The 15,336-nt window shown below is 47.9% G+C and overlaps 5 protein-coding genes across 5 annotated transcripts; 1 reads left to right on the forward strand and 4 right to left on the reverse strand.

The window, feature by feature from the left end:
• Positions 1-46: 46 nt before the first annotated feature.
• Positions 47-1,943, reverse strand: SKO1 (Sko1p; the record flags this gene model as incomplete). The annotated part of the gene is made up of 2 exons (XM_024855805.1): positions 47-1,834; positions 1,932-1,943. 2 exons carry the CDS (start codon positions 1,941-1,943, stop codon positions 47-49), a joined length of 1,800 nt encoding a protein of 599 aa, XP_024715404.1.
• A 433-nt stretch (positions 1,944-2,376) lies between these two features.
• MNS1 (mannosyl-oligosaccharide 1,2-alpha-mannosidase) lies at positions 2,377-4,290 on the reverse strand (the record flags this gene model as incomplete). The annotated part of the gene is made up of 1 exon (XM_024855806.1): positions 2,377-4,290. The coding sequence occupies one exon, from the start codon at positions 4,288-4,290 to the stop codon at positions 2,377-2,379; it is 1,914 nt and encodes a 637-aa protein (XP_024715405.1).
• A 2,049-nt stretch (positions 4,291-6,339) lies between these two features.
• Positions 6,340-8,826, forward strand: WAR1 (War1p; the record flags this gene model as incomplete). The annotated part of the gene is made up of 1 exon (XM_024855807.1): positions 6,340-8,826. The coding sequence occupies one exon, from the start codon at positions 6,340-6,342 to the stop codon at positions 8,824-8,826; it is 2,487 nt and encodes an 828-aa protein (XP_024715406.1).
• Positions 8,827-9,533: 707 nt separating this feature from the next.
• STR2 (cystathionine gamma-synthase) lies at positions 9,534-11,306 on the reverse strand (the record flags this gene model as incomplete). The annotated part of the gene is made up of 1 exon (XM_024855808.1): positions 9,534-11,306. One exon carries the CDS (start codon positions 11,304-11,306, stop codon positions 9,534-9,536), a length of 1,773 nt encoding a protein of 590 aa, XP_024715407.1.
• Positions 11,307-11,591: 285 nt separating this feature from the next.
• Positions 11,592-14,657, reverse strand: HMG1 (hydroxymethylglutaryl-CoA reductase (NADPH); the record flags this gene model as incomplete). Its single annotated transcript, XM_024855809.1, has 1 exon — positions 11,592-14,657. The coding sequence occupies one exon, from the start codon at positions 14,655-14,657 to the stop codon at positions 11,592-11,594; it is 3,066 nt and encodes a 1,021-aa protein (XP_024715408.1).
• Between the last annotated feature and the right edge of the window lie 679 nt (positions 14,658-15,336).

The following is a 15,336-nucleotide window of genomic DNA, read 5'->3' on the forward strand; positions in this document are numbered from 1 at the left end:
AATGACAAGTGGTAAGATCTGTCGGGATGACGTAAATCTTGAACATCTAGTGCTGGAGATTCGCCATCGAAGCCACGTTTCGTAGTCCCTGGTACCCCTGCTCCATCTGCTTGTTCTGCAAGTTTGAGGTGCTGCTCAGGTTTCGAAGTCCGCTTTGGTCAACTGGTTGCATGTTGGCCATACCGTTCATTTCACCGGAGAAGTGACGAGGGACTTCTTCCACGGGAGCTTCCGCGGGGATCGTCACGTTTTGACCGCCGTTGGGATCTTGATACGGCATCAAGCCGTTGGATCCCGGCACTAGACGCCGTCTGTCGCCTTGAATATGTGGCTGCTCTTCAGGGGCGGCCTGGCCCTGAGGCCCCATGTATTTCATGCCTGCCTTGTTGGTTTGGGGTGACAGCTGCTGCAGCGGTTGCAGAGAAGCATTTAGCGTGGTGGGTATCGTGCTGGGTATCAGGTGGAAATTTGGCTGCGAATTTACTGCTGCCTGAGCAATGTAGTCTGTCTGGCCAATTATGTTCTGCAACTGCTGGTACCCGCCAACGGCGTTGATCAACACAGGCAGGTTCTTCAAGCTTGTCACCACGCCTCGTAGCGTGAGAAGCTGTTCTCTGAGCTGGGTCACCTGCGCAGACAACTCTCGGTAACCTGTGGAGTAGAAGGCCAACTCATCCTCCATTTTCTGGAAAAGCTGCTTTTTACGCTGACGACACTTGGACGCAGCCACACGGTTACGTTCCAAGAACTGCTTTCTCTTTTCTTCTTCCTCGTCCACTGGCGTGGGCGCCTTCTTCTTCTCTTCCTTCTTCTTTTCCTTCTTGGCCCGAGGGTTAGCCTTAGCTTTCTTTGCCGGTGGCTCCTTCACCTTGGTATCCTCCTCCTGCTTCACCACAGGCATAGGTCTAGGCGGTTCTGTAGGAATAGCGAAAGTAGGTTCAGGCTCTGTGGGAGCAGATGGAGCAGCACCGGCAGCAGGAGCAGATGCCGAAGGTTGTGGAGCAGGCACGGGAGCAGGACGGCTCTGAGGAGGAGGCTGGTACAGCTGTGTCTGCCTGACCGGGGCGTGGTTGAGGTGCACCGGCTGGTTCTGACTCGAGGGACCTTCCTGGTTGCCTTGATGAGAAAGACCCAAAAAGCTCAGCAATCCAGGCGTCATTTGGCCGTTGCTTAAGCCGCCAGGGGTGAGTCCTGGGATATGACCAAAGTTGAACGTCTGCTGACCCACGCCAGGAGTGAAGCCCAGGCGTAGGTTCAGCTCGTTGGGTGTGAGTCCCAGCTTTCTCATCATATTGGCAAACTGTGCGTAGTTCAGGTTCAGGCCCTGCTGGCCCTCGTGGCCGCCCTGGCCGTTGGTTGCATTTAGCAAGCTGCTCCAAAGACTTGATCCGGGAGTTTCGGGTGTTCCCATCGCCGCATTTGGAGAGAGATGGATCGGAGGAAGACGACGGCCACCTGGAGTGAAAATAGGAGGCGTAAGGCCAGGTAAGCGGTTTTCAGAGGCAGCAACGCTCTGGAAGTTCAGAAGACGGAGGTTGTGTTTGTTAGACCCGGCCGATCCAGGTTCCTTATTCTCAGTCTGGTCAGGCACGGGCAGAGCCAGAGTAGCCGTAGACTGGGCCGAGGGAGCATGTTCTAACTTGGAGGAAGCCAGCAGTGTAGGTGTTCCTTCAGTCTTTTCGATATTCTTGGGTTTCTGGCCGTTGGGCAAAGGTGGCTCTCCGGGAGCCATGCCCGTAGGGGCCTGTGGAGCTGCACCAGCACGAATATGGTTATCTGAAGGGGCAAAGGATCTTTCGAACGGGTTCAACTCTAAGTCGAACGAGTTCTTCAGCTGGATGTTAGTGTGACGTAATTCAACATGGGCTCGAGAGGTATAACGGTGGCGCTCTCGGCGGGTGGTTTCAAATAACCTAAATGATAGTACATACTTCACTGGACATGGTGTCGAAGTGGGAGACGGTGGGAGCGAGGGAGTCTTAGATCGTGCAGAAACTAACGTTATCACTGTCTGAGGTAAGCTATTTTTTTTTTTTTTTAGTGAGGTGTTTCTCATAGGCTTACGTCATGCCTCCTAGACTCTATGTACACGAATGGGACAAAGGCCCGCCCTGAGTGCGACACACAAGATAGATGAGCCTGAGGCAAAAGGGGATCGAGCTTCCGAGTGTCGCAGTCACGGATATAAAGGTATGATATTCCTTAAACGCGTCAAGGTAAATCAAAACTCGGCTCGGTGGATGTTTTGTGCCCGTCAACTCACCGTATCCCTGGTTACTCAGCCACCTAGTCTCGCCACGCCTTCTCCATGGCGCGTTTGATTGTTTGCAGCCATTCTTGCAACCATGTCTGCACCCGCAGAGTCGCCCATTATGATTATTTGGCTTGACCATTGAGAGCCTGGAGAACCTCCTGTTCAGCCTTCTTAAACTTCCGTGGCTCTTCCTTAAGCAGCGGGTCTTTTTCCACCTCTTCTTGCACCTCTTCATCGATCTTCTTCGCCGCTGGTGCAGCCTTGGGGATGTTCTTCTTGTCCAAGGCCGCATCATGCTTCTTGGCCTGATCAGGGTTGCCCACAGCGTCGCTGAATTTCACGGCATTTCTGGGGTCGTCAAAGGAACGTTGCCAGCCAGTCTTGAATAAAGTACCCATCAGGAACCTAGGGAATGGATGTGCCTCTGTGTTGAACACATACTTGTCGAGAGGGATCTTGTCTTCGTCGTCAAACAAAAGGTACAAGTACTTCAAGGTTTCAGCGAGCCAGAATGACTCCATATTGTCGCCGAACAGAGGATTGAGACTCGTCACATCCTTAAGCGTGCTGTAAGTAACCTTTCCATTCTTGCTCACCACCTTCGTGTGCTTGATGAAGCTCTGGAAAATCTCGTAACCCCACTTTCTGTACTTCTCGTCGCCCGTGAGCTTATACAAGTAGTAGAGGGACTCGACAGTCTCAGGTCTTTGCAAGTTGTGAGTATCAGCAGGCTTGATGTAGAAGTCTCTTTCCTTAGTGGCGTCTTCATTAAACACGACAATCTCAGGTGACAAGCCAGTCACCACATCGGCGTACATCTTGTAGCATGTGTAGGTCAACTCTTCACCGAATTTGAAGTCCAGCTCCTTGTCTGCATCCCAGTTTGGCAGCTGGCGAGCCTCCTTCAATGTCTTCCCACTAGTAGCTCCAAGAGCAAGTAAACCACCGTAGAAACAAACAAGGTGGTCCATCTTAGGAGACAAGTTTCCGCCAACTCCACGAGGAAGTTCACCAATATAGGTCAAGCCGTTGGGCTCAGATTTCTTTGTCATCTTAGTTTTGACACCCTCGACAGATTCCTTGTACATCTTCCAGTAGATAGGTTCCTGCTGTTCGGTCTGCAAGTATTGCTTCAACAAATACTCGTAGTATGAATCACCACGAGAACCCATTCTGATCAAGCTACCTTGATATTTACCTGATTCGGGGTTCACGTAAATTGGCACGAGACCATCCTGAGGCTGGTTGGCATCCAAAACCTTCATAATCTCCTCGGCCTTCTTCCAGTATAACTCTTCACCTGTCAACTTAGCAAGATACTTGAATTCAAGCTGCAACGTTGCAACTTCGGCTGTGGAAGAAGCTCCATTATCGACATGGTTTTTAAGGCCCTCTCCGCTGAGTAAGTTCACGGAAGAATAGGGAAGTCCCGTGGGCGAATTGAAACCACCGATAAGGGCATTGGCCAAATCGGCTGCTCTGTCCAAGAACAAATCATCGTTTGAGAGGTGGAATGCACTCAAGAGGCCACCAAGCATACGGATCGTCGTCTCGAACACATTGACGTTGTAGTCAAAGTGGTAGTTCAAATCGTTCCGAACCCAGTCTTTGGCCCGCTTAAACTCGTCCTGGGCATCCATGATCAACATGGTGTCCAAGGAGTCCACAATGATCCAGCCCAAAGGTTTAGGGCCCATATTTTCACCGGTTCCCTTGACGGGATGATACACGTCCTTGCCAAAGGCGGCATCCTCATAAGCGTGCCAGGATTCCAAAAACACGTCTCTGACTTCATTCTTTGCTACACTCCAGTCCTTCCTGAAGGCTGAACGGGGTGATGGTGCCGACGAGATCAAAAGGTAGAAAAGGTAGACCACCACTGACAGGGCGAACGCTTTAAGGACCATGACTTTTTTCAGATTAGGACGGCCTTTCAATGGAACAAAAGCAGAGCCAGCAGCAGCAGATGGCTTGTCTTTGTACAAGGGTAATTGGGGGGATTTGTTGAGATGGAGCCTGTCTTTTAGGGCGCTCATGTTGAAGAAAGCAGTTGCGGCTGTGAACCTGGCTATTTTATTGTCGCGCTGAATACAGAACCCCTTGTTACGTGGGAACCCACACGCCAAGAACCCCTCCGTGGTTTCTGGTGATTTAATGGTCTTGTGCTAAGAAAGAGATGAATGCTGAGAAATTTCATGATTCAATGAGGTTATTTTGGTGTTGTGTGGTGTGGATGATTAACGATGTTCTGCGACATTTTTGCAACCATTGTGGAATTGGACGGATTGAGGGTGGATCACGATGAGGTATCTCGAACGAGAGTCAGTATTCCAATCATGAATGCAGTAAAGTAAGCAAGGGCTTTAAATAAAGTAAAAGAAGTCTACATCCCCGCTCTACTAGGATTATACATTCTTTGAATCATTTGGGATACCTCTAATGCTTGTAGGAGGACATCGAATAAGAGATAACTTCGCTGGATGAGAGACATTGGGCCTAATCCAGTGTCGTGTAGATCCTATACAATTGTTCAGTCTTATCGAACTTCTCGAGTTCCAGAAAGAAACATGAAGGAGGATGCCAAACGTCACTGATCCATAAATTACATCAAACACACCTCATGAGCTCAATAATCCACGCTCATTGAAAACCTTACTTTCAAACGAATGTCAAAATTAGCCCCAACATTAGCTACATCAGCCCACCCAAAACATCCGTAGGTCCCAGGGCAGGATCATGTTCGTCGGCTTTCCGTTATAACCACCATGCTCAAGACCTGGATGCGTGAGACGTCATGCAACTACAGGGCCCGATCCCGGAATTCCCTTTAGAAAGTGGAAAATCGATACGACCGTATTTGAAGACCACAGTTGCCCACTTAAATATCTCCTACTATCCATCACGGTTTCGATCTTTTGCATGACGCATTTCCGAAGCCGTACTGGTTATGCGTATATGTAGGCGATAACCTTAAAATCGATTATCTTGATTGGGGCGGCCTTACGAGGCGTTGACTCACGTTTGGGCAGCGTAGAGGAGATGAAAAAAACAGGGAATACGCAGATCAAGCCACATTTTCGGCTACCTAGGCCTTCATTTAGTAGATCCGTTTCGCTAGTCGATGGACCACAACACCTCCTGCATTTTTCAACATTGGAGCCGTCCCGAGCCGTCCCTTCATCTGCGAAAAAGTAGCAAATTCCACAAAACATCACCACTTCACAACTCCTCCAAATCATCCAATGTCAAAATTATACTGGACCCTTCATGACACGGCTGGGTCCATATAGCCGTGTGAAGACCGAGTGGCGGAGACTTTGCCGCTGTGGAACGTTCGCAGCCAACGCATTTCGGCTATCCATGCCTATTTTTTTTTTTTGAAAAGCGATGACAAAAGAGGGGAAGGGGCGACCTGGCCTGATCACAAGCGAGGATCTAGGAACATTGTGTAAAATCGATTCGAACCCAAACCTTTTTTTCAGGGATTCTCGGAGATTATGCTCGACAAGCCGCAACAGAAGCTCGCCGCATCAGCAGCCAGGAACGGGTAGCCATTGAGTCACAAAAACAGTTTTTCTTCTGCCAACCGTAACTAGACCCTTCCGAAAGAAGATTACATCTGTGTTCTAGAATACCCATTGTTGGGGAGTCGCAATGACACGGCAATCGTATAGAGGCCTCGGTCACTTCGGCCGAACAATGAATCGTAGCATTTCGGACCAGTCAAGCCCACCAATACGTATGACGATGTCCTCTTACAATATAAACAATGTACACCGAGTTTCAACGAATAAACTTCTTCGGCCTACCCATCCCCGCCTGAAAAAAACCGGGCTCAGCTTGGCGTGCCAAGGACCTGTCAAAGTCATATCTGATAAACAGGCAGAGCACGGATAAACTTTCAGACCAATTCGGCCAAGAATTTGAAAAAATAAAGCATCTCTTCTAAATTTAATGCATCCCTTTTCCCTTCGTCCTATTTCCTCTTTCTGTAAGCTTGGGTGCAAACAGTTCCGCCCCAGTCACATGAGCCCCTACCAGCCGAACCGATCAGTCGCACCTTCATCTCCTACAACTACTAGGACATGCCTGAACACGAAAGAGACATGTCAAACCACCTGCTGCCTGCTGGAGGCACAGGCAGTCTGAACGGATCGAAACGAGTCCGCAGAACAAAAGCATGTAAGCAGTGTCATGCTTTGAAAGTGAGGTGTACCCCGTTGGACGAAAACGATCCTCATCTGCCTTGTGTGAGATGCTCCAACGCAGGCAAAGTGTGTGAAATCGACGTCGACCAGCCTCGCAAACGCCGTCGTCGTGCTGCTGGCAGCGAACTGGTGGCTGATCTTCAGGAACAGATTGCTGAGTTGAAGGAGCAGCTCAGACAGCTGAATGCTCAGCTCCACGCCAAAAACCAGTCCAGCCCTGGTGTAAACCAGACCCCTCGGGTGCCTGGGATCACTGAGACTCCCAGTGATACAGGGTCGCCTTTTTTCGTGTCGAAGGCCGATTTGGAACGAGAAATCTCTATGCTCACCGAGGGCGGAACTAACTTGAGCGAGATCACCTCGGTCATTAAAGAGCGAAGCGCCTACCGCAGAGCCCATATAGAGAAGAACAGAGTCAAGGATGTCGTCACGGCTGGAATCATCACCATGGAGGAAGCCTCGAAGCGTTTGCACATTTACAAGACAGAGGTGTTCAAAAGACACCCGTTGGTCGATGTGCCCGAGGATAAGCTGGTCGAACAGTTGATTGAGGAGATGCCTTTTCTTTTCAATACTGTTGTGTCCATCGCTTCGCTTGTTATGAACAAGGACTCCAGCCCCGATATCTGCCTGCAAGTCGAAATTTTTGCTATCGAAGCCGTGTGCACTGAAATCATGGTGTGGGGATCTAAGAGTGTTGAGCTCGTCAAGAGTCTCATTCTCCTCTCCTTATGGTATAACTCCCCAGAGTTTTTTAAGCAGCGTCGGTATCACATTCTTAACACCGTATCTGTCAGTCTTTTGCACGACTTGGGGATTGTCAGCCGACCCTCCTACACCTACCTGGCCGAGAACAAGACTATTGTCAAACAACAAGAACAGCATACAGCTATTGAATACCGGGCCTTGATCATGATATTGTACATCAGCACTGTCAGCATTTGCTTGATTCTCCGGCGTAATATCTATGTCAAATGGACACCTTACGTGAATGAGTGTTGCTTGTGTCTCGAAAAAGAGGATAGCGATCGCTTTCGAAACTTGGCTATTTTTCTGAGGCTTAATCATGAGTTGGAGCGAATCCACCACATTGTTCATGCTCCCGACTCCGTTGAGAACAAATCGGCAGTATCCAAATATGTTATCAAAGAATTTCAGGGAATACTCTCGTCACTCAAAGGAAGAATTCATCCGACAAACTACCTTCAGAAGGCCTATTACCATTCCATTGAAGCATATCTTCATCAACCTGACTTCAACGAAGTTCAGCTTGCTAACACTGATGGCACCGGCTGTGCTCTGAAGCTTGATGGTAATACACTCAAGGCCATCTCTCAGTGTACGGTTTCTTGCCTTTGCGCTTTGGACGAAGTGGCGAAGCTCGAGCCATCCGATGTTGCTTCTCTACCGTTGGTTTACTCTTCCAGAATCGTTTACACTGCAGGTATGTTGATGAGAATGAGGTACTTGATCTTGTCGTTGCCTTCACATATTGAAAAGGACCTAGTCCCCCGCTATGCTATTCAGTCCATTCAAAAGCTCAAAAATCTAATATTCGAGACGTCCCAGTCCTACCCAGCAAATAACTTCCTTCTTAAGATGAGATTGATTTTGCAACTTTTCATCCAAACCTATGTCACCCAGGTTCTGGACTTGTTGAAGAGTCATAGTGAGACTCCCAACCAATTTAAACCGGTTTCCAAAGACATCAGCAGAAGTGAGCGTAAGCAGATGGCTCTTTTAGCAACAGACATGTTTAGTATCGGAGGCGGAATCATGACCACTGAGTCTGGAAGATACAATGCCCCAGCAATGCACTTGGATCTTCTCTCATACGCTGCTTCATTTAGGCGAAAGAGTGAAGATGCTGGCAAGGGAGAACCTGTCAAGAGGGAGAACAATGAAGTCAATAACGGCACTCATCCTGTTCAGCCACAGGAGAATGTCGACATGTCGGCCGCCAACCAATATCCACCACAGAACTTTGCATCTAGACCGATGCAGATGGATCCAGGCATGATGACTGGAAGTTCTGCAAACACAGGAAACACACCGCAGTACAACACGCCCATGCCAAACTACATGCCACAAGGACAGTATCAATATCAAGACCGTGGCAATCAGGTGCCCTCAGTATTCGATAACAACTCGATGGTGCAACCGAATCCGTCTATGAATTCGCAAGACGATTCGATGCAGTTTCAGGGGACTGATGGACAAGATCTCGACAAAATGTTGGGCAAGGAGCCTTTCAACAGTATTAATGAGGAATTCTGGCTGTACCTCTTGAGCGCAGACTCTAACAAACTCCACTTTGCCCAAGACATGCCTGGTCCCAACGACGAGATCTTTTTTATGAACTAATCAGCATATGTACTATAGAATAATAAGTTAATTGGAAATCTAAAAATATCACTTGCCTCATTGTGGGCTAACCCTAAGGTGACGATGCACTTTAATATGTCGCACGCATCACCAAGTCAAGGTACAACTCAATGGTTAAAGCTTCTTCCGCATTTACCTCCACAATAGATATCCTACGAGTACTAGGTGGCTTAGTCCTTGCAAACGCACTTCTATCTTGGTGGTTTACTGGATCTTCGACCTGGGGATACGATGGTAAATGGGTAGACTATCGTTACCTTAAGCATCTAACTATAGAGCTGCCAGTGCAATTGACCCTTGAAGAATTGGCTAAATACAATGGTGATATTCCCGGACTTCCTATTTACGTGTCAATCAATGGAACGGTCTATGATGTGACGAAATCGGCTAGAATATACGGCCCTGGCGGTGCCTACCATGTGTTCAGTGGAAAAGATAGTGCCCGAGCTTTTGTGACCGGCTGTTACGATAAGGAAGATGAACTCACACACGATCTTCGAGGTCTTGACCCAGAAGAGATCGAGGATCAACTAGGAGGTTGGGTGCGTTTCTTCAGTCGGAATTCTCGATACTGGGTCGCTGGTACTGTTGAACTACCGGAACCTACAGGTGAAATACCTCTGCCCTGTGACCATCAGAGATACCCTGGACATGCATGAATGAATTACTTTTGGATTTGCTGTAGTCTATTCTTCTTTGGCAGCGACTTCCAAGCTGCTTCTCAATACACCGAGGAGCTCGTCTCTGTCCTCGATGCCGATGCTGATTCTCACCAAATTTCTATCAACTCCCCATTTCTCGATCTCGTCGAGCTCTTGGTAGTGGGCGAGGATGGAGTATGGACACGCCAACGTGAAGTTGGTGCCCAAGGATGGACCCTTATGCAAGTTGACGGCATTGAAGAATGTGATGGCTTGTCTGGGTTCCTTGAATAACATGGACATCAATCCACCGTAGCCTCCGTTTGGTGTTTTGACAGTGTCATAATGGTGCTTAGAGGGCGATAAGCGTGGGTAGAAGACCTCCGAGATGATATCGCTATCCTGTAGCAATTTAACAACCTCTTCAGCATTCTGGTCGATGATGCGTGCTCTGGCCTCAAAATCTCTAGAATTTCTTTCAAGGTAGAGCGCATCCTCGGCCCAATAAAGATCCTCATAGTTCTCATCGAAATACTGCTTCAACCGCTTGTAGTTTTCCGACAAAGGGTTCAAAATAAGCGAGCCACCCATAACGTTGGAATCTCCAGAGAAAACCTTGGTAAGCGAGGATACCACCATATCGGCATATGGCAACACAGAAATATTCAAGAAGTTACCCACGGTCTCGTCCACAATCACAAGGAAGTTGTATTTTTCGGAAAGAGCCTTGATACGTTGCAAGTCTGGGGTTTTGAGAAGTGGGTTCGATGGACACTCACAGAACAAAGCAGAGATTTCAGTCTCGCCAGACTTCAACTCGGCCTCGAGAGTATCCAAGGAAGCATCGTCACCGTGACCGAGGAAATAGCAGCCAGGACCAAACTTTTTCAAGATGTTAAGGGTATCGACGTATGGGAAGCCGAAACAGACGGATTTCTTGGGATTTTCTTCCACAGCAAGTACGGCCTGGTGGGCATTGAAGATAGAGGCCATTCCCGTCGGATAAAGGTAGACGTCCGTTTCACTGAGAAACTTGCCTCTTCTAGCCTTGTCCATTTCCTCCTCCTGGTTGTGTGATTTGTCAGCCTTACCACAAATACGTCTTCTCAATGCCATCTTCGCTTCCTTGGAGAATTTCAAATCAAGCACTCTTCCGTACTTCTGCTCAATGAATGTGTTGAATTCTCTTTCAGCCTCCTCATTCTGACCCAAGGAGTTCGATCTCATGGAAGCGGAGATGGAAGGAGACTTCTTCTGTATGCTCTGAGCTTGGAGCTCTTGTTTATTTCTTGACCTTGCTCTAGCCTGGTCTTTGCCCTCGTTGTCGAACAACTCCTTCAAGACGTACTCACCCATTCTAGATGAGATACCCTCTCCGGAGTGTTGCCAGTACTGCTTGGCCAAGGGGAACTCCGAGGCTGGGAAAAGAACAATACCGATTTCGGACTCGATAACGGAAGACTTTTCAAAATCAGTCGTGGGAGCTGGTGTTCTCAAACGTAACACTCTGACCAAAATGTTTGCAGTCTCGGTCTTCTGCTTAATGAACTCACGACACCTCTTGGCCGTGTTGTAGGATGGAAATATCATGCATCTCTCGCCCTCACGCCCATACTTTGATTCAATAGCTTTTGCCAAATCTTGGATAATCAGATGAATGAAAAACCTGGGGTATCCAGAATTCATCTTACTGGTAACCCATTCCTGGCCTTCTTCGTAACCGACCGTGGCTTCCCAAGTAGGTAAAGTCACAGAAATAGCATGGGCTGTGTTGTTTGGAATAGGCGTGCCTACTTCCTGAGAGGGCAGCTGCAGCATGGTTTTGGTCTATACGAGTCTTTTATTTTTTTCAGATCTAATCACCAACTTTTTTTTCGTGGGGAATGCGTCTGCGACTCTGACTGATTTTGCAAATACTGCACTCAATGAGGAATTGATTAGCTATATAACCTTTGATGAAATGCAAGCGATGGGTGAAAACCCTTATATTGAATTAGCTTGCGATTTCCCGATGAGTAAGATGATGATGATGTAGTAAAGCGAACATTTTGTTCATGCAACTTCTTTTTCCTCAACCTTTGATCTCCCTTTGATCTGATACTTCTATGATTTGATGCAATTGACAGATCCCTCCTTAAGACGCTTCAAGTCTTGGCCGTTGGTAGTACCATTGGCCACGGGCTTCGCAGCGGCTGAATCGGCAGAGCCAGGAGCTTTGCTTCTGTTGTGTTGCATATGGGACTGAACCAAGTGGCCAGCTGCCAAAGCAGAGCAAAGAGAAAGTTCAGCAGCCAACACAGCGGATGCAACAATACAGGCAAGACGTCTGGAGTTGTCACCAGGGTTCTCGGGGTGAGGACCACGAACACCCAACAAGTCCAACATAGAACCTTGGGCCTCCAAGATGGTACCACCACCGATGGTTCCGACCTCGATCGAGGGCATAGAAACGGAAATTTGAAGATCGTCTCCGACCTTGTTCATAAGAGTGATACAGTTGGAAGACTCCACGTTCTGGGCTGGGTCTTGACCACATGCTAAGTAGACAGCAGTGACCAAATTGGCAGCATGGGCATTGAAACCACCAACAGAGCCAGCCATGGCAGAACCAACCAAGTTCTTGCTGACGTTCAATTCGACCAACGCGTCAACGTCGGACTTCAAAACCTTCTGCACAACATCTTTAGGAATTCTTGCCTCAGCAACAACAGACTTACCTCTACCCTCGATCCAGTTGATCGCAGCAGGCTTCTTATCCGTACAATAGTTACCAGAGACGGCAATGACAGACATATCATCAAAACCGCACTCCTCCGTCATGAACCTAAGAGAGTGTTCAACACCTTTAGAGATCATGTTCATACCCATGGCGTCACCAGTGGTGGTCTTGAAACGGATGAAGAGCAAAGTTCCAGCAATAGCGGTCTTGACATGTTGCAAACGGGCAAATCTGGAGGTAGAATTGAAAGCTTTCTTGATAGATTTCTGACCCTCTTCGGAGTCCAACCAAAGCTTACAAGCACCAGCTCTAGCCAAAGATGGGAAGGAGACACATGGACCTCTGGTCATACCATCTTGGGTCAAGATAGTCTGAACACCACCACCAGAGTTAATGGCCTTACAACCACGCATAGTAGAAGCGACCAAACAACCCTCGGTAGTAGCCATGGGAATGTGGTATGGAGTACCATCAATGATCAATGGACCGGCAACACCAACTGGCAATGGCATATAACCAATGACATTTTCACAACAAGCGCCGAACACACGATCATAGTCGTAGTGGGCATATGGAAGTCTCTCGGTGTCGAGCACTGGGGCATTGGCGAGCTTAGCGATGGCCTTACGACGAACAACAACAGCACGAAGGTTGTCACCTAACTGTTTTTCCAAAGCATAAAGGGGTAATTTACCTGACACAACCAAGGATGAAACCTCGTCGTTGTTCAACTCTCTGACCTTGCCTTCCGAAAATTGCTTGATACATTCTTCAAGAGGCAATTGCTTAACAGACGCATTGAACGTGAGGGCACCATCGTTGGAAGAACTGTCATCCGTGTCGTAGGTAGCTGCCTTCTTTTTCTTCAGTTTCTTAGACTTCCTGGAGGGCTTGGCCAAAGAGCTGAGCTGAGGTCTCGACATCTCTCTTTCAACCAATTTGTTGGTGGCATTGCGCTGATAACGCGTGGCATTCAAAAAGTAGGCATTGAATGAAATGGAAATAGCAAAGCCAAATAAAAGGAATTTGGAAATCAAGCTATCCTTGATGGCATTGGAGATGGTAGTCAAAATTGTGGAAAGAAGATCCTCGAAGGTGACGAGAAGGCCGTTTGGAACGTACACCTGAGGTTTGAGAATAGACACAACGGTACCCTTAGAACCAATTTGGATTTGTTTGGCGGCAATCTCAGAGAGCGAGGTGGTATCATTGAAGAGCTCACTTGAGGTACCGTACAACCAAGAGCTGCCCAACCACAAACCGTGGAAGGCAAAAAAGATTCCAAGCAACATGACTTTGAAAGACAAGACGGTCGTACGGGAGTCGCCCTTAGGGTACTCATTCTTGGCGGAGCGGTTAGCAATTGATGCTGCGACGAAGGAAGAGATGCCCTCTTCCTCCAACGCAGTTTGAAGATCGTGAGTCCTGCGAGCTCTGTTGATTTCAATCTTTAATCCGAAGACAGCAGAAAGGAAGGTGTAGGTGAGTAACAAGTCAAATGCCAAGATTGTACTGCTCAACAAACAGAAGTTTCTTAATCCTTCCATGGATGCGGCGTACAACAATGCCAGAAGCAAGGCAATAATGACTGTAACATGGTCTCTCAATAAGCTGGTGGTATGGCTGGCAATCGCAGACGAGACAATGGTCTTCACGTCAACGTTGGAGGTCGACTGACTGATGATGGCGGAGGCAATGGAAATTTTGTGTTTGAAGCCAATAATGGCAGTTAAAAAGGGAATGCCTTCAGTCATACTGAGCAAGGAAACCTTGGTCTCGAAAATTTTTGTCGTCACAGCCAAGGCAAAGATGAAAGCGAATGTGGATGAAATGATGATGGAGAAACCCAACCAGAGGGACGAGTCCTTGCGCTTCAAATCGATAAACACCTTGATAATTGTGTAGGCCATGGCAATGTATGCAACGGTGATCAAGCCAATGTCAAAGGTTTCGGCACCCTTGATCAAGAAGCAGACCTTCTCGTAGGCCAGCTTACCATGCTCTAAAAGACGTGCCACCTTATTGTGGGACCGGGCCTTCCATGTGACGCCGTCCACGGTGATCTTGGTCAAGCTGCCCAACTTCGAGTCCAATGCATTACTTTTCACCACCAAGATCTTCTCGTAGTGGGCACCAGTAATGGTATCGGGGACATTGGGCAAAACGTGATTGTGCTTTCTTCTGAACACCAACGGCACCAAAGATACAGCGTCGGCGTCCGGGTAGGCGGCAACATCGTCAATTTGAATCCATTTCAGGTAATCGCTGGAGCCCTTGGGATGGTAATAGCTCACAGAGCCGTTGTTCTCCAACAGACTAGGGATGTACTCGTCTACCACGGCGAGGTAGGCAATGGAAACGAGTAAGGAGGTAATTAGCGTCACGTGGATCGGCTTGTGGGCTGATAGCCTGGCCAAGTTGGCGGTGGCTGTCTGTAAATAATGGAGCATCTGATCTATTGAAGTGTAGAGAGATGCAACCCACGCATAAGGCTGACTTTTTTTTTTACTCGTTTTTTCTGCCTTGTACGAGAATACGACCCGCGTCTCCAGGGCTTGGTGCACGGGTGCGGTCCCAACACTGGCTGCGAAAGACATGGTGAGTAGTGGGTGAAGCCAGAAAGTGGGTGCGATTTGTTCCTAGATGTACCTGGACTGAATTGAACCACCTGATCGAGTGAAATTGGAGAAGATGCAAAGGACGTAAGTCAACTCTTGGGGTAGACGAGATGACGGTTTTTTCAAATGTAAATTGTTTCGTTTTCACCCGGTATAATTTGGGGATTTCCAGGTATTTTTTTGCCAGGCGTTTAGGCTTGTCGATCTCTGAAATTAAGGTGTTGTAAAGTTTAGTGCACTGAGATTGCCAAACATTGGCCATGAGCATCTCCTGACTCGTCCCTACTCTGTACACGTCGTGGGGAACTGGACCAATGAAGACTTGGAGTGGATACAAATTTTTTGGGGATTTTGTCATACGTTGTTTTTTTTTTTTTTGTTTTTTTTTTTTGTTTTTTGTTTTATAGGAGAGCAAAACCTGCCCATGTTGAAGACTAGTGAAATCGAGATTTGACTCTCAACGAGATCGCACACACAAGCACGGGTAAATGGAGAATAGCAAACGATTTGA

This window comes from Candidozyma pseudohaemuli, assembly GCF_003013735.1.
Source record: "Candidozyma pseudohaemuli strain B12108 chromosome Unknown scaffold00001, whole genome shotgun sequence".
In the NCBI taxonomy this organism is placed as follows: domain Eukaryota; kingdom Fungi; phylum Ascomycota; class Pichiomycetes; order Serinales; family Metschnikowiaceae; genus Candidozyma; species Candidozyma pseudohaemuli.